Source organism: Zalophus californianus, chromosome 12, assembly GCF_009762305.2.
Source record: "Zalophus californianus isolate mZalCal1 chromosome 12, mZalCal1.pri.v2, whole genome shotgun sequence".
Taxonomy (NCBI): domain Eukaryota; kingdom Metazoa; phylum Chordata; class Mammalia; order Carnivora; family Otariidae; genus Zalophus; species Zalophus californianus.
Genome location: NC_045606.1, coordinates 77774069 through 77799260, shown reverse-complemented (window position 1 = coordinate 77799260; position 25192 = coordinate 77774069). Strand labels below are relative to the sequence as shown.

At 38.5% G+C, this 25192-nt stretch overlaps 1 protein-coding gene across 5 annotated transcripts in view; it reads right to left on the bottom strand.

Moving 5' to 3' along the window:
- PTPRZ1 (protein tyrosine phosphatase receptor type Z1) overlaps positions 1 to 25192 on the bottom strand; it is a 166074-nt gene that overhangs the window by 64331 nt on the left and 76551 nt on the right. For all 5 annotated transcript variants that reach the window (XM_027574176.2, XM_027574175.2, XM_027574173.1 and 2 more), the window contains exons 3-8: positions 16941 to 17120; positions 14433 to 14584; positions 11206 to 11301; positions 10650 to 10716; positions 5005 to 5162; positions 4705 to 4855 (exon numbers count right to left, since the gene is read on the bottom strand). In XM_027574176.2, the coding sequence (XP_027429977.1) occupies positions 4705 to 4855; positions 5005 to 5162; positions 10650 to 10716; positions 11206 to 11301; positions 14433 to 14584; positions 16941 to 17120 (804 nt within the window). The remainder of the gene's footprint in view (positions 1 to 4704; positions 4856 to 5004; positions 5163 to 10649; positions 10717 to 11205; positions 11302 to 14432; positions 14585 to 16940; positions 17121 to 25192) is intronic.

The following is a 25192-nucleotide window of genomic DNA, read 5'->3' as shown; positions in this document are numbered from 1 at the left end:
ATCTTTTAGATTCTACCTAATTCAGTCAATCTTTTCTAGGGACACATTGTAACTTCATCAACAAAATATATAACCTTCTAAGAAGTAAATAATCTCCAGGTCACTTTTCTGCGTTATAGTTGGTGCACAGTGTTACGTACACGTGACCTTAATGAATGCTATTTAAAACTACTGACCTTCAAGAAGGTGAGTCTACTGATGTTTAATTCATCATGACATTTTTCAGGAAAGTACAGAAAATTCCTCACAGTTCAAATACAATATTAGGCTATAGGACACTCTTTCATGCAAACCTGCCTTGAAAAGCATTTTATATTGTTTTTTTTTTAAAGAAAGTTTTCATTGGCGGCACCTGGGTGTTTCAGTCCGTTAAGCATCTGCCTTCAGCTAGGGTCATGATCCCACAGTCCTGGGATCGAGCCCCACGTCGGGCTCCCCGCCGAGCAGGGAGCCTGCTTCTCCCTCTCCCTCTGCCCATCTGCTCTGCTTGTGCTCACTCTCTCTCTCTCTCTCTCACTCTATTTCAAATAAATAAATAAATAAACTAAATTAAATTAAAAAGTTTGCATTGACTAATTGCGATGCTAGCAAATGAGATTGGAAGTGCTTTTATGATTTTATTCAACAAATAAAAGCCTTAAACATGGAAAACTTGAATAGCACCCCATACTTGTGATAGCTTGCTCCCATATGTATGTGCATACACACCCACAAGAGTGTGTAGATACAGACATTATATTAAAAGCAGCTGTAAGTCTGGGACACATTATGTTCAAGGGACTGTACTGCTTTGCAAACTTTAGCCCATTTAAACCTCACAACAAGGTGGCCTTTTACCTCTAATTTTATAGGTGAAGTAACTTGACAATTTTTTAAGACTTTATTTACTTGGAAGAGAGAGAGAGTGAGAGAGAGCACACGTGAGCAGGGGGAGGGGCAGTGGGAGAGGGAGAGGTCTTAAGCAGACTCCCCTCTGAGTGCTGATCCCGAAGTGGGGCCCAATCTCATGACCCAGAGATCGAGACCAGAGCCAAAATCAAGAGTTGGATGCTTAACCAACTGAGCCACCCAGGAGCCCTTGTAACTTGACAATTTTTATTTAACTAATAAGTACTGGCAGCAAGGTTTGATACCAGAAGTATACTGGACTTCAAAGCCCAAGCTTTTCCCCACTGTGCTTCAGGAGGTCCCTGCTTCTTAGTGGGAGAGTCTTGCTAAGAAGGCAGCAGGAAAGCATCTGGTGCCTGGAAGGTATGGGATAATGTTGAACTTCACTGATTTTACACTCATGCTGTGTTTGTATGGTGATTCACACATGTTTCTCATTATCTAAAAGACAGTTTTTACTAACTCCTTCAAAGTTCTATTAAATTCTGTGTCTATTCCACGATGCCAAAAAGAAATGTCTCTAGTAAATGGCAGCTCTACATAAAAATTCAAAAACGGAGGGCTGATGTTCTGGTAAAATATGTATTCATTCACACTTATTGAGTTCCCGCTATGAATACAAAAACGAATAAGGGTTAACCTCTACCCTCAAGGAGTTTACATAGATATACAGACCTCACATGGTTTTTGCAATTATTTGCAATGTGTTTTGCAAATATATTTTTCCACAATGCATTTCCTGAAAGCTGAATTCTGACAATTTTCATGCCACCCCCCTCTCTCGGTCAAAATGAAGATGTTAGATATCTACAATATCAAAATATATAAATATAACCTGAGTATCCAAAATTGAGGAAGTGGTTTAGTAAACTGTTATGACTATACAATGGATTACTGCACAAAATTAAGAATAGTGCATTAATGATATATGTGTATCATCAAGTAAAATAAAATCAACAAACATATATGTACTGTAGTCTCATTTTTGTGAGATATAAGAATATATTTTTAATTTAAGAAAAAGTCCTGGAAAGATATTCACCAAAATCCTCCTAACAGTTATCTCTGGATGGTGACATTATAGGGAATTTTCATTTTTTCTGTGAGTTTATCTGTGTTTCCTGCCTTTTTAATAATGTTCATGTAATAAAAACTTATTTTCAGATTCAATTTAATAAAGATTAAATCATGGACATAAATGCAATCCTCAATTTTTATTCTCAAATTCACCAGAAAGTAGAAGGGGGATAATGGTGTCCATTAAGAAGAAAACCATCACAGGAATATGCCCATGGCAAATGAATAAAGACTTGTTGAATACAAATACTCATGATGGAAAAACTAAGAATTCAATTGTTCCAGTTTGTGAAAAAAGCCAATGCCATTTTTTTTTTTTAAAGGTAGTTTCCATGCCCAGCCTGGGCCTTGAACTCAAGTCCCTGAGATTAAGAGTTGCACGCCCTACCGACTGAGCCACCCAGGCACCCCTGCTATATTTTTATTATATGAAAATGGATTCTTTCTGTCATTCAGGAAGTATTTGGTGAATGAGAGCTTTATGTTAGCCCAGCAATGGAGGTAAAGACTTAGTTACTTCTCTCATGGGTCTCAGTGTCCAGCGGGGGAGACAAATAAGTGAACAGACAATTGTCATCCTGTGGCAACTGCTGTGCACTTTGGATGCACAGGACATGACACGACTCCAGATGAGCATCACTGATTTTGTACTCTGTGGGCATGGCACCTTCACAAGTGCACAGTCCCATGCCCTGGCCACAGCCAGACTTGATGAGGATGGAGACAGACTCAAAGATGGCTCCCCAGTGGATGCAAAGTCTGTGTGAGTCTTGAAGAATGAGGAGGAGGCAAGCAAGTGAAGACAGAGGGAAGAATATGCCATGGTAAGGAAATAGTATGTAATAGGTAATGTGGGAGAACGTGGTCTTCCATCTTCAGGGGACATCAAAGAGTTCAGTCAGGACAAGAGAAGGAAGCTAATGGCAGAGAATAAATGCTAAGGCTAGTAAGCGCTAAACAGGACCATGCAATGATGAATGGTTTGGATTTTATTCTAAAGGCAATGGAAAGCCACTGAAAGGTTTTAATAAAATACAACTGACAAAAGTACATAGCAAATAAAAATCGAATTTATTTCATTTGTTATTTGATCTATTGTATTTTCTAAAAGGAGATGCTTAAATGTAGTTTTTGGCTTTTTTTTTTTTCTAATCAATTGTCTATTATTTACCAGACAGAATGTTATAGTATTTAGTATTGCTGGTAGAAATATAATGAAATTTCCTCACTTTGGGGCAATTCAATTAGAAATTTATGGTCATGTTAAATGTAGCTATTCATCACTGTTGTCTTGTGCTCTATTTTGTTGTTGTTGTTAAAGGATAAATAATTCTCACAAACATTACATTAAAATAATAAAAACATGCTGTTTTAATGCTACTCTTCAAAAGCAGATGATTATTAGATTACTATTAGAGATGGCCAAAACTTCATTGTACAGCTGAGATCAAAGAAGGCCATGTACTTGGAAATGTTTTAAGTCCTCAAAGCAAAGGTCACTTCACCTATTTCTTTCATCAACCAGTCCACTATCAGTGTAAACTGAAAAGGAAAAGTCAGTAGATGCACCTGATCGTGTCCTCCGGACATTTTCAAAGGCTTCTGACTGTGGGTCAACTTCAAAATACACAGAGGGCACTGCAAAGATTTGCCCCTGGTGTTCTTCCATTGCTTGGGCCTAACAAACTTCTTTTCCTCCAAAGAAGGAAACTGGAGGAAAGACTCCCTTTTTATTCATTTATAATTCAGTGCATTTGCTTTCAATCCCTACTGCGTGCTATGCTCTCCACTGAGAGCTGCCAACACAAAAGGTGAGCACTTTCAAACCCCAATCATGCGCCAAGACTCAACTCAAACGTCGTTCTATCAGAGAGGCTCTTGACCACCCCAACCAGAATTGATCTCCCCATGCTCTGTACACCTCAGCCCATTATTCATTCATTTCCCAGAGCTCTTAACACAAACATCATAAAGTGAATTTGGAAGTTTGCATATGTGGCTTTGCCATCTATTACTGTGTGTTTAAAAAAAAATCACTTTCCTTACTGAATCTCAGTATTTCTCATCTGCAAAATGGGGTTGTTTGTGTGGGGAAGAACAGCAATTTTTATTATTTATTTATTTATTTATTTAGAAGATTTTATTTATTTATTTTGAGAGAGAGAGAGAGAGAGAGAGAAGATCTCAAGCAGACTCCACGCTGAGTGCAGAGCCTGACATTGGGCTCAATCTCACGACCCTGAGATCATGACCTGAGCCGAAATCAAGAGTCGGACACTTAACTGACTGAGCCCCCCAGGTACCCCAAGAACAGCTGTTTTTATTTTTATTTTTTAACTTTTTTTAAAGATTTTATTTATTTGAGAGAGAGAGCAGAGTGAGAAAGAAAGCATGAGCGGTGGGGAGGGGCTGAGGGAGAAAGAAAAGCAGGGAGCCCGATATGAGGCTCGATCCCACAATGCGAGGCTTGATCCCAGGACCCCAGAGTCATGACCTGAGCCAAAGGCAGACGCTTAACCGACTGAGCCACCCAGGGGCCCCAGAACAGCTGTTTTTAAATGTTATTTTATAAATGTAGTAACTGAGATTCAGAGAAGTTAAATAGCTTATCTAAAGCTATAAAGCTAATCATCAAATATTTTTAAAAATCTTCATCTTGTGTATTTTCCATTATTCCACAATTACCTACTATAACATTGAATCTATAAAAGTAGTAAAAAATTATATTTCAATACACACCTGCTGCATGAATCTCTTCCTTCCCAGTATATGAGGAAAACACCTGCCTAGAGAACTTGTATTGTTGTTCTCGAAAATTATTTTGTAAGTAGTCCATCAGCATGACATAACCAGACTGTTGCATTGTAAGAACTTCACAAAAAACAGCCAACTGGAAAAAAGATCATTTAACATAAAATTTAGCGTATCTGCTTCAAAGGCGTCTGTAAATGCTTTAAAATAGATATTCAGTAGTAAAGCTTAGAAAATAATTATTTTTAAATTGCTTCAAATTACTGCTTTTTGAATTTCCAAGATTACCTGGCTTTCAGAGATGCTAACCGTATCTTTAAAAATAATCCAGTCAACAGTGTCTGTGCAGGGAGGCGACGTCAATGAGCCATTGTAAGTGTAATACTTGTCAGTTGAGTTTGGCAGAAGGTTCAGCAATATGAAGGGATCTAATGCAGCTTGTTTCCCTACAAAGTAACAAAATATATCTCAGTTGGAATCTCAAAACTGGAACTCAGCAGTTCAAAGCTTCTACAAAACAGAGACATTTGGTTTGTTATAAATTTAATAAGAAATGAAATTTTAAGAATATTCTAGGTATATTTCAAAAATGGTGATAAAACCAACATATTCTGAATTTCCTTACATGTATCACTACATAGGGTTACATGTTTCAACTTTACACTAGCAAGATGCTGGAGAGATTATTTTACATAGAAAAGATATTCAGAAATCATATAACCATCTTAATAGATACAGTGAAATCATTTTAGAAGACTTAATGCCAGTTTGTAGAAAACAAAAAGAAAACCTTATTCTGGTGAAGATTATCTTCAGAAGCCTGTAATTAACATTGTATTTAAGAATGACTTATTGGGCAAGCTTTCCCCCTAGAGATAAAGGATGAGACAAAAAAAATCCTGCCATCACCATTTCTAATTAACACTGAACTGGAGGGCTGGGCCAGTGCAATAAAGTAAGAAAAAGAAAAAAGTCATAAAGATTGGATATGAAGAAATGATACCATCATAATTTGCAAATACATGATTGTGTATGTAAAATACTGAAAAGAATTTACAGGCTTAGAATTAATAAGTGTATTTAGTAAAGTCACTCTTCATAAGACCAATATACCAAAATTAATTATATTTCTATGTACCAATATCAAGCAAGAGAAAATGAAATTTAAAGCAATATAACTCAAAACAACAAAATATCAAATACAAGTAAATCTAATAAATGATATGTACAACATCTATATTGAAAATTGCAAAACTTTCTTGAAAGAAATAGATAAAACCTTAAAATGATGGGAAATACCAAGTTCATGGTTTGGAAGATTTAGTATTGTGAAGGTGTTGACTGTCCCCAAATTGATTTATGGAGTCAACAAATCTTATCAAAATCCCAGAGGCTTTTGCACATGTGTGTATGTGTGTGTGTATTTACTGAGGTGCTGATTTTAAAATTTAAATGGAAATGAAAAGAAAAGGTAATCTTGAGCAATAACAAAGTTACTGAGAACCTTCATTATCAGGTAGAGAGACCCATTATATAAACCTATGGATATCATGATAGTGAAATATTCATGCAAAGATAGACAAAGAGAATAATGAAAAAGAATAGAGAACCCAGACCCATACTCTTGATTTAGGACAGGAAAAATTACTATGTAGTTGGAATGGATGGCCTTTTCAGTAAACAGTGCTATATCAATTGGTTTCCTATCGAAAAAAGTGAATCATGATTCCCTACTTCACAAGGTAAGCACAACGAGTTTTAAATAGATGTGGATCTAAATGTGAACAGAATAATAAAGATTTTAGAGGAAAACAGAAAAATGTGATTAAATAACTTCTTTCTTTTTTCAAAAAAAGATTTTATTTATTTATTTGACAAAGAGAGACACGGCGAGAGAGAGAGGGAACACAAGCAGGGGGAGTGGGAGAGGGAGAAGCAGACTTCCCCCCTGAGCAGGGAGCCCGATGTGGGGCTCGATCCCAGGACCCTGGGATCATGACCTGAGCCGAAGGCAGACGCTTAACGACTGAGCCACCCAGGCGCCCCTAAATAACCTCCTTCTTAATCATCAGTGGGCTACCATTGTTTCTTTTTTCTGCTGAGGACGAAATTTATCTTAAAAATGTTCTGTGGAAACGTGGATGTGATGAATACTAATTAAGGAGCCAAACACTGACTCACTGCTAAATTAGGCGGGAAATGAAATGACACCAAGAAAGCTAAAGGCCAGAAAAGGAAGAAAAGAGGTGAGATCTGAATAGGGATGGTGAAATGAAGAATCTTCTTGAAATGCTAACTGTTCTGTGCCTTATTTTTAAAATGTTATTTACATACATGTCCTAAATTTTTGTCTTGGATAACACAAGACTTTTCAATTAGAGTAGAGCTTTTCAATTAGACCACTGTCTTTTGAGAAAATTGGAATAAGGTGATTTTTTGAAATATATGTCTAGCAAAAACATTTGCTTCATCTGAATCACCGCACTACTGCGAACACAGGTGAGCGTCCCAGCTGACTCCGAGCCGCTGTATTTATGATCGTTCAATCACTCTTCATTTGAACATGTGTTGGCGACCAACCAGTCAATCTGCTGCTCCCCTTTTATGGGGGGTTGAGAGCAGGTGGGGGAAGAGGAGTAGGGAGAGATAAGGAGATAAAGACAAAGACCACAATAGGGTCAAGCACTAGGGAAGAGCCACTAAATACTTAAAACCAACTCTTACTGTGGAATTTAAGAAACAAAACAGAGGCGCATAGGGGAAGAGAGGAAAAAATAAAACAAGACGAAACCAGAGAGGGAGACAAACCATAAGAGACTCTTAATCACAGGAACAAACTGAGGGTTGCTGGAGGGGAGAGGGGTGGCGGGATGGGGTAAGTGGGTGATGGACACTGGGGAGGGCATGCATTGTAATGAGCACTGGGTATCATATAAGACTGACACGAGTCACTGACCTCTACCTCTGAAACTAATAATACATTATAGGTTAATTAATCGAATTTAAATTTAAAAAATGTTTTAAAAAAACCAACTCTTACTACTTAGGACAGTAAGATTTAAGATGGTGCCATGTCAACACGGTCTGCGAGGATTTTTCAAGATGCAAATTCCTAGGCTGAATTTGTGATTAAGATTAACACCAGAAACCATTCTAATGACAAATCCCATTTGAGAATCACTGATGATGTTACCTGGGGTGTGTCTCTTCCTTTGCAACTTGAAAGAGTTCAACCAAAAGTTCTCTTTTTTTGTGGGCTCTGCTTGTGGAATATTAATACGCTATCTTTGTATTGGTGCAAGCTCACCCCCTCTCTCTCCACTCCAAGGGTAGGAAGTGCCTAACACAGAGCAGGTATGGAGGAAGGAAGGGAAAGAAAAAAAGACAGGAGTGAGGGAAGGAACGGGAAATGGGTTTGTCTTTTGGAGAGGAACACAGGAAATGAGCAATCAGCCCACGTTGGAATAAGATAGATTTTATAATCTTGATGACGGTTCTAAGTGTGGTTTGTTGAACAACTCACATTATATGGAGAATGTGCAGCGGGACTCGGGAGTTTCGCGGCAGTTCCGGCATCTGTCTACAGAGAAGCCCTCCCTTCAGTCCTCTCGGTTCCCACCAGCAATGGCTGAGGGCGAACACTGGGAAGGCTTCAGTTTATTGGGCACTAGGGGATTTTCTAGACTCTGAAATAGATTTAGTCTAAGAACTGTCAAAATAGAAACATTTACCTTTAGGAGGACTTAACTTATTTAGTCTGTACGGATCCTATCTAATAACCATTCAAATCAAACTGACACTTACCACTAATACAAGTCTCCACAGTGTGGTAGAACAAACTCTGTGGACAGACCAGGAGCTAGATCCTGGCTCTACCACTACTTACCAACGGTAAAAGCTCAGGTGTCCTTGCCGAATATATTGAAATATTAAGTATCTACTGGGTGAGCTGATACACATGGAGAATTATTCTATTTTCTGGTAAAAGAAGAGGGAAGAAGTTGGTGCCCAAGGAGCAGGACAGGGAGACAGAAAACAGTAATGGAGGGCAGATGAGGATGTGTTCCCAGGCAGTCTGAGACACTGTAAGTTCTGCTTCCAAATGGAGAGCCGGGATAGAGGCAGAATCGTGTTGTTGGCAATCCAGATTCTCAGGGAGGTTATTATGTGGCAGCAAGTGCTCTGATGAAGCGCCTCCCTCAATGGCTTGCAGACAGTGAATGTTAAAAAGTAAACTTTAGGGCGCCTGGGTGGCTCAGTTGGTTAAGCGACTGCCTTCGGCTCAGGTCATGATCCTGGAGTCCCGGGATCGAGTCCCACATCGGGCTCCCTGCTCAGCGGGGGGTCTGCTTCTCCCTCTGATCCTCTTCCCTCTCGTGCTTTCTATCTCTCATTCTCTCTCTCTCTCAAATAAATAAATAAAATCTTTAAAAAAAAAAAAGTAAACTTTAGCCAAAGAGCATGAGCAAAGTGGTTCTTAAGCTCATATGACCCTCATATGATGGCCAAAATGCCACAGTGACCCAAGTCAGGACCGACAAGTCAGTGTTAACACCACTCTTGTTGGCCCCACAGGCTGATGCTAGGCCCCAGAACATTCAGACTTCATATTTTACACAAGTTTCAGTGTAGGAATTCAAGCCAGCTGCCTTCTTTCAGTCTTGATAGAATCCACTTTCTGACTAAATGAGGGAAAAATTAGGAGTGGCTTATGGCATTCAGTGTTGAATTTTGCAATCTAGTGGATGGAGGGAGATAACAACTTCATCTTGCGTTGATTGCACCTTTCAAAAAAACCCAATACAAGCAGCATTGCATGAGTTCACAAATTCCCGACTTCTGAAAAGTTCTGTCAATTAAGGTCCTCACATGTGATTGAAAAGATGAATCAATTCTAGGCCTGGCTTTTGCTTTCCAAAGGGATCTGTATGAATTTTGTTCCTGATTTCAAGAGTTTGCAGCTTGCCAGAGAGGAATAATCCTTATTTTATTAATAACTCAGGGCAGCATTAATACCGTGTGTGTGGATGCCTACTAAAAGTAAAATAACAATAATAACAGGGTTGCTGTCTCCTGCCAATCTTGTTACAAGCATTCGCTGTGACAAATGACAAGATCCATGAGCTAGCAGGCAGAAAAATATCAAAGCATATGGCATCTTTTTTCTATGTAAGTGTTCGCCTCCTTCCAATACCCTGTTATAATGGTAAAGCAAAGGGCCTTTTGGGGAAACCACCAGGAAATAAATTTTAACTTGAGTAATAATTCTCTTTTCACTTTAAGATATGATTTTTTATAAAATTAACTGGTTTCAGATTATAAATTAGAGTCTTTAACAAATGTACAATGCAGACAGAAGAGATAAAAACATTTTATTTTTTTAAAGATCTATTTATTTATTTGAGAGAGAGAGTGCGAGTGCGAGTACAAGTGCATGTTTGCAAGTGCAAGGGAGGGGCAGAGGGATAGAGAGAGAGAGAGAACCCCAAGTAGACTCCTCGCTGAGCATGAAGTCCAACCTGGGGCTCCATCCCAAAACCTGAAATCATAACCTCAGCCAAAATCAAGAGTCGGACGCTTAACCAACTGAACCACCCAGGTGCCCCAGAATAAATACATTTTGAATGCATGATGTAATTAGATTATTTTCAAGAATAAAATTAGAAAACTTCAACTTCCTACTTATATTAACATTTGATGATTTTTACCTGACAAAAATTTCAGAAAGAATGTTCTTTAGTGAGACATATATAAATAAATTTCAGATAAAAAGTTCTTTTGTGAGACATGTATAAATTGTATAAAAAGATGGGTTCTCTTTGAAAGGGTCTTTCCTTCCTCCTTTTGGAACAACTGATTTTTGTAATTTTATAAAAATTCATAATCATCCAAAATAGAAATCTAGAAGAAAGAGATTTCTCCAAATAGCTTACCAAAACGACTAACACGCTCGACTCCATCAATAATTGCTTTGTAATCCAAATTTTCTTCTATTCCAACCTATTAAAGAAGAATGACATTCTAAGAATGGGATAAAATATTGGATTAACTCTTCGATAAAATGAAAAGATTAGTGAATTCCATTTTACGTATCCAAAAGTAAAAACCTCCAAATGCATACTTTTTTTTCACAAGATAAAAACAAAACAAACGAAAAAACAGCTACGTTTGAAATTTTCCACTGAGAAAAGTACACTTTAAAAATGTTGATTCAGTCTCTGCTCTATACCCTGATGATGCTTTGCATGTACACATAAGCAAATCTGTGCACTCACGAATGGTTTGCTCCAGCAAGAAATGACGTACCCAATTAATGAATGCAAGAGTCCCCTTTTAAACCTACCAGCCAACCGATTGTTCTGTTTGAAAATGATCACCAATTATCACACTTGTGAGCTCTTATATTTGTGAAAAAGTATGCTTTGATATGTCACATCATGTGATTAAAGAAGGAATTAAGTTAGTATTAAATCTATGTATAATGATTACCTCAAATAAAATGGATAAAGCTCTTAACTTTCCTTTTCCTTTTACTGCTTCCTCAAAACTTGAAAATCGGTCCGCATCAAAGCAGTAGATTTGCATCTATGAAATGTAACGACAGCTTTATTATATACAAAGACATCACAAAAGTCACCAAAGAGACAATAAAATAATTTACCAATTCAGTAAATACTGTTTGAAAAACTCTGTAAACTGCATAATTCTATATTCTTAGTTTCAAAATATTTTATCATCAATTACACATATATACAACTGCATTTACTATCACTATCATCCTTCAGTGAGGAAGGAAATACAAAGTTAGACACATCTAGGACAATTATCTAATGTAATAAGTTATCAAATGTTATTTTAACTATTTTGCTGGCATTCTTTCAAATATGGTTTCATTCTTTGATTGGACACGCCTTTCTTGATGGTCTGAGTTACCTTTTTGGACATTATCATACTGCGTTCTATTTGACAAGATTTATTTATTTATTTGAGAGAGCAGGCTGGAGGGGCAGAGGGAGAGGGAGAGAGAGCCCCAAGCAGACTCTGCACTGAACATGGAGCCTGACTCAGGGCTCAATCCCATGACCTGGAGACCATGACCAGAGCCAAAACCAAGTCAGGCGCTCACCCGACTGCACCACCCAGGTGCCCCATACTGCATGCTGTTAATGGTGAAACTCTCAAGGACTTTCTGCTTCTATCTAAAAAATACCAAGAAGAATTTTAAGTTCCTTATCCTAAGTGTTCTCTTCGGCTGCCAGGCTATATTCCTTGTTAATTTCTACTTCAGCCCATGTGTCTGTTGACAATAGCCCCTACTCTCACTTGTAATTTGGTGCTTCCCATGTGATGAGCTTGGAAATCAGGTAATTTAGCTAGTTAGAAGAATAATTAAGGGAGGAGCAGAACGCCTCTGTGAAGACTAATGCTTGGTTAGGGCTATGACCGGAGAAACCGCAGGTGTGGGGCAGAGGATGGCAGTGGCTCCGGCCTTGGGTGATCGCAAAGCCTTTTCAGAGAAAGGATTGCTAAAGTAACCCCTGAAGGATGAGCAGCTTACAAACTGACCGACAAAAAGATGAATGTATGTTCAGGTCAGTGGGGCCGGCTTGGGAAGGGCCAGTAGGCAAGAAAGAAGGAGAACTGTGGGAAGTGGGAAGTAATTGGCTGTGACTGCAGCTGAGCACGTGGCAGAGAAGAGACGGAGCCGGAGGGACAGGCAGGAGCCACACCAGGAAGCCCACGAGGCAGTCCCAGCCCTTTGCTCTTGAGAGCAACAGAGAACACTGGATGTGCTTCGTCTAACAGGGGTGGGGAGGTGGCAGCACTGGGGTGAAGAGGGTGCGCGGTATGGCGGAGAATAAAACCAGAGAGGGGGAGACCAGCTGGGGAATATTTAACAATCTAAGTAAGAGACAAAGGTGGTTCGAACTTCCTTCTGCCTTCCCACATCATTTAGGGGCAGAACTAAGACCTCATTGTAGGATGCAGGAGACCAGAAAAAAAAAGACCAAGTCAAGGATATGTGCGAGTTTCCCCGCTTGCCCAATTACACGGAGAGGGTTTAAAGAAAGAAAAGCAACAAACAAACAATCCCTCTGAGAGAACTTGAGAGGCTTTTTAAATAAGAAAAATATTTGAGGTTTAGTGCACAGATTCTGTACCATTTATTTTGCTGGCTCAGGGCTTTTTTTGTTGTTAGGGTTTTTCTTGATTTTCCTCTTTGCTCTAAAGAAGTAGTATTGTGACAGAGCTAAACTCTCCGAAGTGACAATGTTATATGTTTAATGAATTGACTTTTATTTCTTTGACAAACCAAATGTGATAAATGCGCTTTTCTTTAAGCATATTTAATATATTGAAAAACATAAATTTACAAGCTATAAATTAGAATGTGCTTATCCACATTAAAATTTTTTAGTCCTATAGCAGGTAATTCACTCATCTTATTTTTATTGTCAATAACTATTTTGACTATAAAAGTAATACAGTTTCATTATAAATGATTTTAAAAGTATGGGAATTTTAAAGGAGAGGAGAAAAGGTACCTAAAATGCCATCACCCAGGGAAAATCACTATTCATGTCTTCTTGGTTTCCCTCAAATTTTTTTACAACAGTAATAATTCCCTCTCTCATTTAATCCTCATAATAACTTCATCAGGCAGGTGCTACTACTCTTCTGTCAATTTCACAAGGGAGCCATGGAAGCTTAGGTAAATTAAATATTTGTATAATGTCATGTCGATAACTAACACCTAAATGGTGAAGTAAGTATTCAAACCTAGTCCATTTGACTCAGATTCTGGGCCCTTACTCACTACTTAATCAGTTTTCATGTTTTACAAAATCAGAATACTGATACTGCACATACTGTTTTATATTCTGCTTTTAACAAGCAGTAATATCTTAAAAAAGAAAAACCCATTAATATCTTATGATGAACCTTTTTGTGTAAATAAATTATTCAAACACATGGTTTTTACAAGATCTGTAATATTCCATCATAATGTATTTTTAAAATATATTTTTATTTTTCAGTAATCTCACAACCCCAAGATCAAGAGTTGCACGGTCTACTGACTGAGCCAGCCGAGAGCCCCTCCATCATAAGGTATTTAATCATTTCCTTTTCTTTCAACTTTTCATTACTGTACATAAATCTCTGCACATACATTTTTGAGCATGTCTTTGTTTTTTAGACTACATTATTACAAGTGGAAATGGCGGGCACTGGGAATGAAACATTTAAAGTTCTGGATAAAAACAAGGAAACTAAAAATTTATACTCTCTCTAGACATGTATGAAAGTGTTTGTTTCACTGCATACTCATTATTTATTATCATTATACTTTTTAAACCAATTTTTAAAGCCGAAAAATCTTCTCATTTCATTTTGCATTTCTTTGATTCTCCAGTAAATTGAAGAAATTTCCCCTTTTTCCCCCTCCTGAGCTGTGGAAGGAATTTCATCTATTCTTTTACTCATCAGCATTAGCTGGTCAGACGTCTACAGTGTGGCACTCTGGGTTGCCAGGAAGTGGAAAATCAAGTATGGGTGCTACTGAGCTTAGTCTAGTGAGGAAGGAAGATCTTAACCAAGAAATGAAATATAACTATAAATTATAAAATTGGATTATAAATGAATCAAATTATATGCTACCCAAAATCTCAATGATTTAGAAAATGAAACAATAGCCAGTAGAGCCAGTGACTTACTTCAAGTGGAAATTTTTGTCCTTCTAAACTATGTTCCGATCCTTCAGAAGACATATTGCATTTTCCCCAGTGGAAAGTTATCTTGCTTGCTTTGAACACCACTTCTGAAACTCCTCCACTGAGACGGTAGTCATTAGTGAGATTAATTTCCACTTTAAAGAAAAAACACAAAATTGCATCTGTGTTTTGGAAAATCAAAATCACAAATTTCAACTACATTTTCTCCTATCAAAGGTACATTAAGAAAGTCATTTATCTGATAAATAAATAATAGCACAATAATAATAAATAAATAAAAAATACTTAAGGCTTCATTTGGACGCTGAACTCGTAACTCTCCAAAATACACTCTATGTATCTTATTGCCCCAAATATAAACTAAAACAAAGACCTTGACTGCTGTATGATTCTAAAAGCAGGAGACCACCAGTCCACCTGCCCTGTTCCGTTTGGTGTCCTAAGATTGCCATCCCCCCAGAGCTCTGCTTTCCTAAGGCATCTGCTGGTAGTGAGGGAACAGAGCAAAGAGAGAGGGAATAGAAGATGGAGAAGAAAATCTTCTCTTGGGAGTGTCCCCCACCTTCTTACTTTCAACCCTTCCTACTCCTTATCAGGCAGCTGTTTTCGTCCCATCTCCTTATCCCTGCAAGCAAGCATCATCCCAGGCTTCATCAGGCTCCAGAACTTGTCCCACACTGTGGCAAGGAAGGTGGGAAATCCATTCCCATTGACGGGGTTTAGCCATGTGATGTTTGCACCCTGAGTGGCAACCCAGAATCTTAAACTCTCCTCTTTGAGTTCCACAGCAGATATTTTGACTTTATCTTACAAATGGTCTGAAGATTAATGTTTCTTTTGTGAGTCTTATGCAAGATTTTAATGTCTCTCCATCAGATTTAAATAGTCTTTGTTCCATTAGGCAGAAACCACTGTTGGCATTAGGGACTGAATCTAACATCTTGGCCAACTAGCTAGAGATCTAAACTTCCCTTAGTAATAACAACAACAACAACAAGCACAATAGCAATAATGCTCTTCCAAATACTTTACATGTGCTAAACATGTGATTTTTACAGAACCTCACACAATGAAGGAAGAGATACCATTAGAGTCCATTTTACAGATAAGGAAACTGAATCAGGGAGAGTTTAAATAATTTGCCGAAGGTTCCACTTTAAAGAGCCAATAGTGGGGTGCCTGGGCGGCTCAGTCTTTAAGCGTCTGCCTTCGGCTCAGGTCATGATCTCAGGGTACTGGTATCGAGCCCCGCATTGGGCTCCCTGCTCTATGGGAAGCCTGCTTCTCCCTCTCCCACTCCCCCTGCTTGTGTTCCCTCTCTTGCTGTGTCTCTCTCTGTCAAATAAATAAAATCTTAAAAAAAAAATAAATAAAGAGCCAGCAGTGACCCTAAAAAGCATGGCTCTAAAGATCAAGTGCTTGACCATACTCTGCTAAGAAAAATAGAGCAGAGGTTACATGCTCTACTTCTTTGTAACATCCTTCAAAACTGGTAATAAACATGTCAAGATTTGGGGCAATATGATTTTATGTATTTAATTAACATCTTATAATATATAATAATTTTGTTAATTATTCATTAATTAAGAAACATCTACTGAATGCTTATTACGTATCAGGAACTGATACAGAAAAATTCCTACCCTCATGGGACTTAAAATTAAATTACTACATTCAAATAATTGCATTACCAAAATATCGAGAATAGAGAAAAAACTCGCTACTGATAAAACCACTCAACATAGCTACTATTATAATTTAGGAAATTTTTTTCCTATGACTATATTTGCTTTTATTATATAACTTCCTGATATACATATAATTTTGTTTAAACTATAGTATCAGAAAAGGAAAGCTGTTCACTTTCGAAAACTATTTTGTCCCCTACCATTCACTAGAATTTTTTATGGTATTATATTTTGCATGTTTAGAAAAAAAGACAGTCTTTTAAAAAAAGCAGTTAGAGAGTGCTTCCTAAGGACAGTATATAATTTTAAACTTTCTATATAGAAATGCTACTATTTTCTTTTCTTAAAATTTAATTATAGATGATTGCTTTTTTCATATCCCAATATTGAACATGGCATGAAGCTGAGCAAACAAGAGCCAACACAGTGTCCAAGAAAAGGAAATTTTGATTAACTAAGTGATTTAACCAGAGATGGAGTTATTAAATGACATAAGCTGTATACTGCATTATCTTTATCATGTCTTCTGTGGAGGCGTCATTATTGTTCTATTATTGGAGAACATGATGTGATGACTTCGGTCATTTTATTTTTGTACACATTTTCAAAATGTTATCTAAACTTATTTACTGGGTTCTATTTGGTTTCTTCTATCTACTGTTTCTAGGCAGTTCATAGTACATTACACAAAGAAAGTGAAATGAAATAAAATGAAGGAAATGAAAATAAAATGAAACTGATATAAACATAATCTTAGCCCAATAAAAGTATTAAAGTCACAAACAAAATGCAAACATTTTACCTGTTTTCCCAGTGTTATGAATGAATGTGTTTTCCAAAGACGTTTTATCCCAACCCTGAAATTTAAGTTTCTTAAGATTCACGTTGACTTGGGTAAGATCTTCATCAATATTGATAGGAGACTGTTTTGGACTACTACATGTTGGATATTTCTTTCCCCAGTTTTTTTGATTCAGTGCTCCTAGGGAAAGGAAAGGGTAAGAAGTTAGTTGCTTAAATTACTATGCAAAAGCTACATTTTATATTATAAAGTAGTTCAGACGTTACATAAAAATAGACACAACAGTGGAAAAAATGGAAACCTCTTTGAATCAGTTCATAAAACAACTGTGCATAGGTGTGGGTTCTGGGCTTTCCTGTGATACACTATAAAAAAGGCTTATAGAGAAGCTGCATTAAGTTCAGGGTTCAACAATGGCTTTGCTCAGCCATCAGACTCTTCCAAATCAACAGAAAGCCCCACTGCCATATCAGGTAGTTAGTCCGAGCCCAGCCAGGTTCTAGAGCGAAAGGCGTCCAGATGGCAGGTGTTAAATTTCGACTTCTTTAGCACTCTCCATGGGGCTAGTTCTCTTCAGACCTCTGTCACCCCTGCCATTGAATGATCTGGTTTAACTGTCATCTGCTCAGGGTCTGACTTATAAAAACATAATCACCATCCTCTCCTCGAAATATCTCCTCCTCTCTCTCTCTTTTTTTTTTTTTTTTGTCTTGAAGCCTACCAGGTTTTATTGCTTAACAATGAGAAACAGAAAGCAAGACTTTCTGTAAAGATTTTGCCTACACTGAAGTGAATTTCCACCTGTTCCACAGAATGCACAGTCCTTTGAAGCAAAGCTGCTCTGTGCTGCCTTTATTTCACACCTCCTGAAACCATGAACCATCTCTTGTAATCTTATGTCATTGGACATGACCTTAGCTAGAGCCCAAGCAACACTAAGAACAGGTATGTTTTATTTATGGGTCTTAAACTTTTCTTTTTCTACATGTCTCCAGCCATCCCATGAAAGAGCAGGGTGGCAGCATGGTTTTTGGCTTACCCCCCTTTCAAAAGTTTTTCTTTTAGAAAATGGGTACGGGTGGGGTGCCTGGGTGACTCAGTTAAGCGTCTGCCTTCAGCTCTGGTCAAGGATCTCAGGGTCCTGGGATCAAGCTCCACCTCGGGCTCCCGGCTAAGCAGGGAGTCTGCTTCTCCCTCCACCCTGCCCCTCCCCACTGCTCGTGCTCTCTCTCTCTCTCTCTCTCTCTTGCTCAAATAAATAAATAAAATCTTTAAAAAAAAAAACAGAAAACGAATATGGGTAAAGCCAAGATTTTACATGGTTAATGTTTAGGGAAATTATAAATAAACATATCCTCTATAGTAGTCTATGCCATCTTGTTTTTGTGATAAAAGCATCAGAGAAGATTTTGACTTCCATGAAAAGCTCTCATAATGTGACAAAGCGAACTTTGCATAATCTAGCTCAGGAAAGAAATAATAATTAGTCATACCATGAAATGGCCTAGATAGCCAGGAAAAATTAGGTAATTCATCTCCTTGTGAGGCATCTACCAAAATCAACAGGTGCTGAAAACTCATTTTATTTTAAAATCTAGCTCTATTCCTAGAGTGCTGGAATACAGTGAGCTTTAAATTTGCCCAAGGGTGTGTATTTTGACTTCTAGGAACAGCTTTAACAATCTGAGTAATGATATGTTCATTTCACTGTAAAGAACACTGGCCTGTGGAAAAGAAAACACAGCTTGTTTCACTAATAGTGCAAGAGAAGCAGAGAGACTGCAGCATGAATCAGCAAGACCCTTTGTATTGCTTCAATTTTTTAATGCACTGCAATAAATTTCAAGCATCTTTAGGAAGAGTCTCACGGTTATGGTACAACAAAAACTGTAAAGTGTCTCGTAACACTGCATATGATTAATCAACCTATTTCCCACATCATTTCGTGATCATTTCTGTGTGGTTCTGATTTGGCATATCCATCACTAAACACTTGGTTTCTGCCCTGAAATAAACTCCTCCTACGATCTCTGTCATCCTCTGAATGTAAAAGTCATCCCGATGCCTCTGGTTCCTTCTCAGCAAGCCCTTTTGGGTCTACCTTCAGATAATATCCTTAATCAGATGACTTCTCATCGCGACTGTTACCAGCCTCGCCCAGGCCACTGTCCCTGTGAGTCTATGTCTTGCTATCTCACAAGTAGCATTGCCCTCACCTAGGAGACTGTTAGGGAGCATCAGGCCTCCACCATAACGTTGCTAAGTCAGAATCTAATTTTAACCAGATCCCCAGAAGTTTCACATACACATTAAATTTTGAGAAGCAATGGCTTAGCCATTTTGAGTGCCTTCTAATTGGTCTCCAGCTTCTCTTGCCCCCCATCTACAAACCCATTCTCTACCTACATGGTAGGCAGAAGTCTTTAGAAGTCTTTTTTTTTTTTTTTTTTAAAGATTTTACTTATTTATTTGAGAGAGAGAGAGAGAAAGCACACAAGCAGGGGGAACAGTAGAGGTAGAGGGAGAATCAGGCTTCCCGCTGAGCAGGGAGCCCAACGCGGGCCCCGATCCCAGTACCCCGGGATCATGACCTGAGCCGAAGGCAGATGCTTAACTGACTGAGCTACTCAGGCACGCCCCTGTAGGCAGAATTCTGAGATGCCCTCCTGCCCCCAGCAAATTCCCATACTCGGTTGTACAGGTCCTGTATAATCTCTTCCACTCAAAGGTGGGCAGGCTGTGAATTTAACGGGATGGTCATTCCCTTAATTAGGTTACATTATATGGCAAAGGTGATGGGAGTCCCTGCTGTGATAATGTTCTGTTAAAGAAGGGCGCAGTCAGAGCAAACTGGAGATGGAGAGAAAGATTCAAAGTGTGAGAGATTCTCCTTCTGGCTTTGAACAAGTACACTGCTAGGCTGGAAGAGGCGTACATATAGCTAGGATCTGAGAGCGCCCCCAGGCTGACGGCCAGCAAGGACAAACACATAATATGCCAGTTACAAAAAGACAAATGCTGTGTGATTCCATTTACATGAGGTAGCTAAAGTAACCAAATTCACAGAGAGAGAAAGCAGAATGGTCGTTACCAGGAGATAGGGAGAGGGGAAAGGGGGAGCTGTTTAATGGGTACAGAATTTCAGATTTGCGAGATGGAAAGTTCTGGGGATCTGTTTTACAAGTGTGAGTACACTTAACACTACTGAACTGCACACTTAAAAATGGTTAAGATGGACAATTTTATGTTTTTTACCACAGTGGAAAAAATGGTTAAGATGGCAAAAACAAACAAACAAAAGACAGGGACCTGGACATCAATCTTGCCAAAAGGAAGTGAATCCTGCCAACAAGCTGCATAAACCCTAGGCTGCACATGAGCATACAGCCCAGCTAGCATCTTGGCTTTAGACTTATGAGACCTTGAGTAGAGACCCAGTTACGTAGTCCCTTCTCTCTGACTCCTGACCCATGGAAACTATGAGATAATAAATGTGTTTAAAAGCCACAAAATTTGGGGCACCTGGGTGACTCAGTCGGTTAAGCATCTGACTCTTGATTTCCATTCAGGTCATGATCTCTGGGTCATGAGATCGAGCCCTGAGTGGAGCCCTGTGTCAGGCTCTGTGCTCAATGGGGATTCTCTTTCCCTCTCTGTCTGCCCCTCCCCCTGATCACACTCTCTAAATAAAATAAATAAATAAAATCTTTAAAAAAAATAAAATCCACTAAATTTGTAGCAATTTGTTATGCTGCATAAGAAAACTAATACAATTAATAACTAAAGTAATCTTTTAACATATATATCAAATCATGTGTCACTTCCTGATCTGGGTTCCTCCAATACCTTTTCATCCCACCCAGAAGAAAATAAAAGCTCCTTCCCATGGCCAAGAGGTCCTCTAAGAGACCATCATTCCTATTCCCTCTGATCTCATTTCCTACCCTTCAGCATTAATCACTACTCCAGTCACACAGGCTTCTTTTCTTTCCCTGGAGCCTGGGAAGCCTCGGGGCTTGGCATTTGCTGCCACTTCTTCCAGGAATGCTACCTGGACTGCTCTGTTCCATGCCTGCAAGGCTCACTCACTCACTCTCCCACTTCTATCAGGTCTCTGCTCAAATGCATCTCTTTGGGGAGGCTCTCTCTGAGCATCCTGACACTTCTCTCCCTCCCCTCTCCTTACTTTATTTTTGTTCTCCTAAAATATCATGTTTATTTATTTGTTTCTACACCCTGAAGCTAGAAAAAAAAGCCTGGCACATAGTACATGTTCAATAAATACTGGCTAAATGCCTACATCAGACAAACAAAAAATGATCATGTTTTTTGTTTCATGAGTTTAAAACCTGAAAGAAATCTAACATGAAATGGCAACAGAAAAGCAATAAACAATTAAAAAAATTTCTAAAATCAGCTGTAGGTCATATCTGACCGTTTATTACATGACAATTATGTCGACTGGTCCCTACTAATCTTCTGCTGAAGAATATCAAGAAAGACCTGTAAGTTTGGACATTTTATAGCACAATGACCCTAAGTGACCAGATTATGTGAAGTGTATCAAATGATTATATTGAGTGTGGATCCAGTTTAAAATACCAATTAGATCATGGTGCCAAGTACAGTACACGTTCAAGAAGACTCCTGAATTTTTGTGATTAAAAGACAAAAAAAAAAAAATCCAGAATTTTTTCGGAAAAAGTCTGTAAAACAGAAAAAGTCCATAAAAAATAGTAACTTGAGGTTCTTCTTGCAAAGGACTCTAGAACCAAGGTTGTTTCAAATCATTGTAAGTAGAAAGCTAAAGGAAGTAAACTAATGAAGTATTAAAATTGTGCACAAGGATGAAGCATAGATCAAAGAAGCATTAAATAGATCTTACCTATCTTTAATAATGAAATATTGAATTAATCTTATCCTTAAACATTATTTTTTAAATTCCCAAATTAACATGTTTAATGTTGCAACTCGAAACATTAGTGGTTAAAGGCAGGTTGATGTACCTGAGGAAGCAAGTGTACAGAATTCATTAGAACTATATCGTATCCACCTGAGTGTTATTAGCAACCTTTGCGAAGGAAGAAATTAGGACTCACTGTGGTTGCAACAGAAGATTATCAGGGTGATTACCCATAAAGAGGACTGCAGAGTACTAAATGTCAGCTCTAGACAATTAAAATAAATTATTCATTCACATATTCATCCATTCTCTCATCCACATATTGACTCATCTGAATTAGTATCAGTCCTATAAATTTCCTGTACTTTCCTCTATGGGAGCACTTAACAGACTGTATTTTGTTTGTTAATTTATCTAACTCATCTATATGATATTGCCGAACTTCGAGTCTGTACCTAGTAGAAATAAATTAAATGCTTGTGATATAGTCTTTGTGCACCAAATGAATGTATTCAATATTTACATTCTGTGCCTTCTCTATTCCAAACAGAATGGAAAGCAATTCTAGACTCTGTGGGAGATCTGCATGAGTTCAAGTTTGTTCGCTCGTCTGTTTATTCTTGCATTCCAGGAGGTTGGGGGGCGTGTGAAGTCTAAAGTAGACAAATATGCCTAAAGGAGTAGATGGGATGGAAATACATGTGAGAGCGAAAGCACACAGTGGAGGCCTTGAGGGAAGCACAGAATCCTGACAGGCCGACAGAACCAAGAGCAAACTAGGGTGGTAGAAAAGTTCAGGCAGTGCTCAGAGAGAAGTGAGTCCTCTAGCTTGGTCCAACGAGCAAGAGTGGACATCAAGCAATTCTAGAAGGAGTTGTAAGGCAGACTATCAAATGTCCCTGGGTAGGCCCATGGGACGCACATAGTCTTTGGAACAATCAGGAGTTCACAGCTGCCTTATCAGAGAGAGTAAGCTGGCAGGAATACAAGATAGGAAGAAACAGAGAGGCCTCTTAATTGGGGGCAGTTTCAAAGGCATATTCTGTTGTCTTCTTTTGATTCTTACAGAGTCCCTGGGCAATGGACCGAATGCCCCAAAATTCATGTTAAAAATTATAATATGACCCTCAGTGTGATGATATTCAGAGATGGGGCCTTTGGTAGGTGATCAGATCATAAGGGCAGAGCCCTTGTGAATGGGGTTAGTGCCCTTCTGAAAAAGATCCCAGAGAGATCTCGCATCCCACCACCCCCCCCACCCGCCCTGTGAGGTTACAGTGGGAAGGTAGTGATCTAAGGAAGCAGCCCTCACTAGTGCCTTCTTCTTGGACTTCCAACCTCCAAAACCATGAGAAATAAACTTCCGTTGCTTACAAGTTACCAGTCCATGGTATTTGTGATAGCTGCCTGAGGAGCTAAAACACCTTGTCGTACTTATTTGAACTACAGTATGTCTCTCAATCATATAGTAATTCCAGTACCTTTCTTAGAACCTGGCACTTAAGGATTAAATAATTGTTTCCCAAATGAATATGTACTTCAATAAGATGTCTACAGTTACCCACCCTTCAATGTTCTTATACTACACATCTTGACCAATGAGTGTTCTAAATGGAAACACATTTTTAAATACATTCTCTGTAGGAAAATATTCCTCCACCAGTACCTAGTATAAAAATATCAAGTGAACAAAATCAAAGTTTAAAATAAAGAGGAATGAGTTAAAAAAAAAAAGCAACAAAAAACAAATGCAGATTTTTAATATTTGGAGAAAAAAGTGAGAAAGGTATGAAAATGAAAGGAAAATCAAAGAAAAAACCATTTTGCTTTCTTTGTGCAGTATTTCTGTTGAGTTTTACCTTCCAGTATCAGAAAAATGGATAAAATTATAATAAATATATAATAATAATTATAATATTGGGTATTCAGCAGAGAGCCACTGAAAATTCATAGAAATGATAAAAATCCCAACATTTACTTTTCAACAGGAACTTTGAAGTAAGTTTCTGATCTCTCTCTCTCTCTCTCTCTGGTGGTAATTTAATGGATGTGGATATAGTTCAATTCAAGTTGACAGGTGGGAAGAGGATCAACGACAAGATACTGGAGAGCACTCACACAGAAGGAGCAGGAGGGGAGGGGAAAGCACCCAAAAGAAATTAATAATGAATGGCCTGAAAAAGAATGGCAAATTTAGGAGAAAAGGGTATCGTGAAAATCATAAAGGATAGTTTCATCAATGAGAGATTATCCCAAAGTAGATATCATACACTGCTGAAAGCCCAAAGGGTCATGATCGAAGAGTAACTACTAGATTTGTTTATTTCTTAAACTGCAAATCTCATATTCCTAGAACAAAACAACTTCAGTGAAATGATGGACCTGGAATTCAGGCTACGGTGTGTTATAAGGGTGAGTTGGAGGTGACAAGGTAGAGTTAAGAAAATGCTTTTTAAAAGCTTACTGTGAAGGAAAAGACAATGATTGGGGCGCATCCAGAGACAGATGCAAGGATGCGAATGGATTTTAACACAGAAAGAGATTCAAGCATGCAGATGTATGGAGGGGATAAAATTATTACAAGAAGGAGTTTGAGGGCGCCTGGGTGGCTCAGTCGGTTAAGCATCTGCCTTCAGCTCAGGTCATGATCCCAGGGTCCTGGGATCGAGTCCCGCAACGGGTTCCCTGCTTCTCCCTCTCCCTCTGCTGCTCCCCCTGCTTGTACTTGCTCTCTCTCTGTCAAATAAATAAATAAAATCTTTAAAAAAAAAAAGAAGGAATTTGAAGTGAAGGGAGGTCCATAATCAAGGTCCACCCAAGGGGAGAAGATGGAGGATTATTGGCCTAGGAGAAGAAAAGAAACATAAAAAAATAATCAAAGAAATATGGATTGGTATCTAAGTGTTTAGAAATGGCAAAAAGAGAAATCTGATGGTTTATACCACAGAGCTTCAGCTGTAAAGCAAGATCACATCACATGGAAGGAAAAGAAGTTTGGGAGTGGAGCACATCATTTAGAGGCACCACACACCTGTGACCTTATCTGTACAATAGGAATCATAATCTCTCACTCTCAAACTGTGCAAATTCAATGAGAAAACATATGTGCACGGACTGGCAGATATATGAATCTTCTTACCCCTTTCCCTATTTTCTCAGGAAAACTGGAAGAGAGACAGGATCATCAGCTGTAGGGGAGAGGCAGGGAGGAGACTGCGCTTGAGGAAAAGCATGGAGAATGAAAGAGTAAACAGAAAAGAGTGATAGAAAGCACCGACGGCTCTGCTGATGCAGGAGGCCACGAACTTGCAGAGGCACCCCTCCAAAGTGTGTCCCTGTGTGTTTTGTT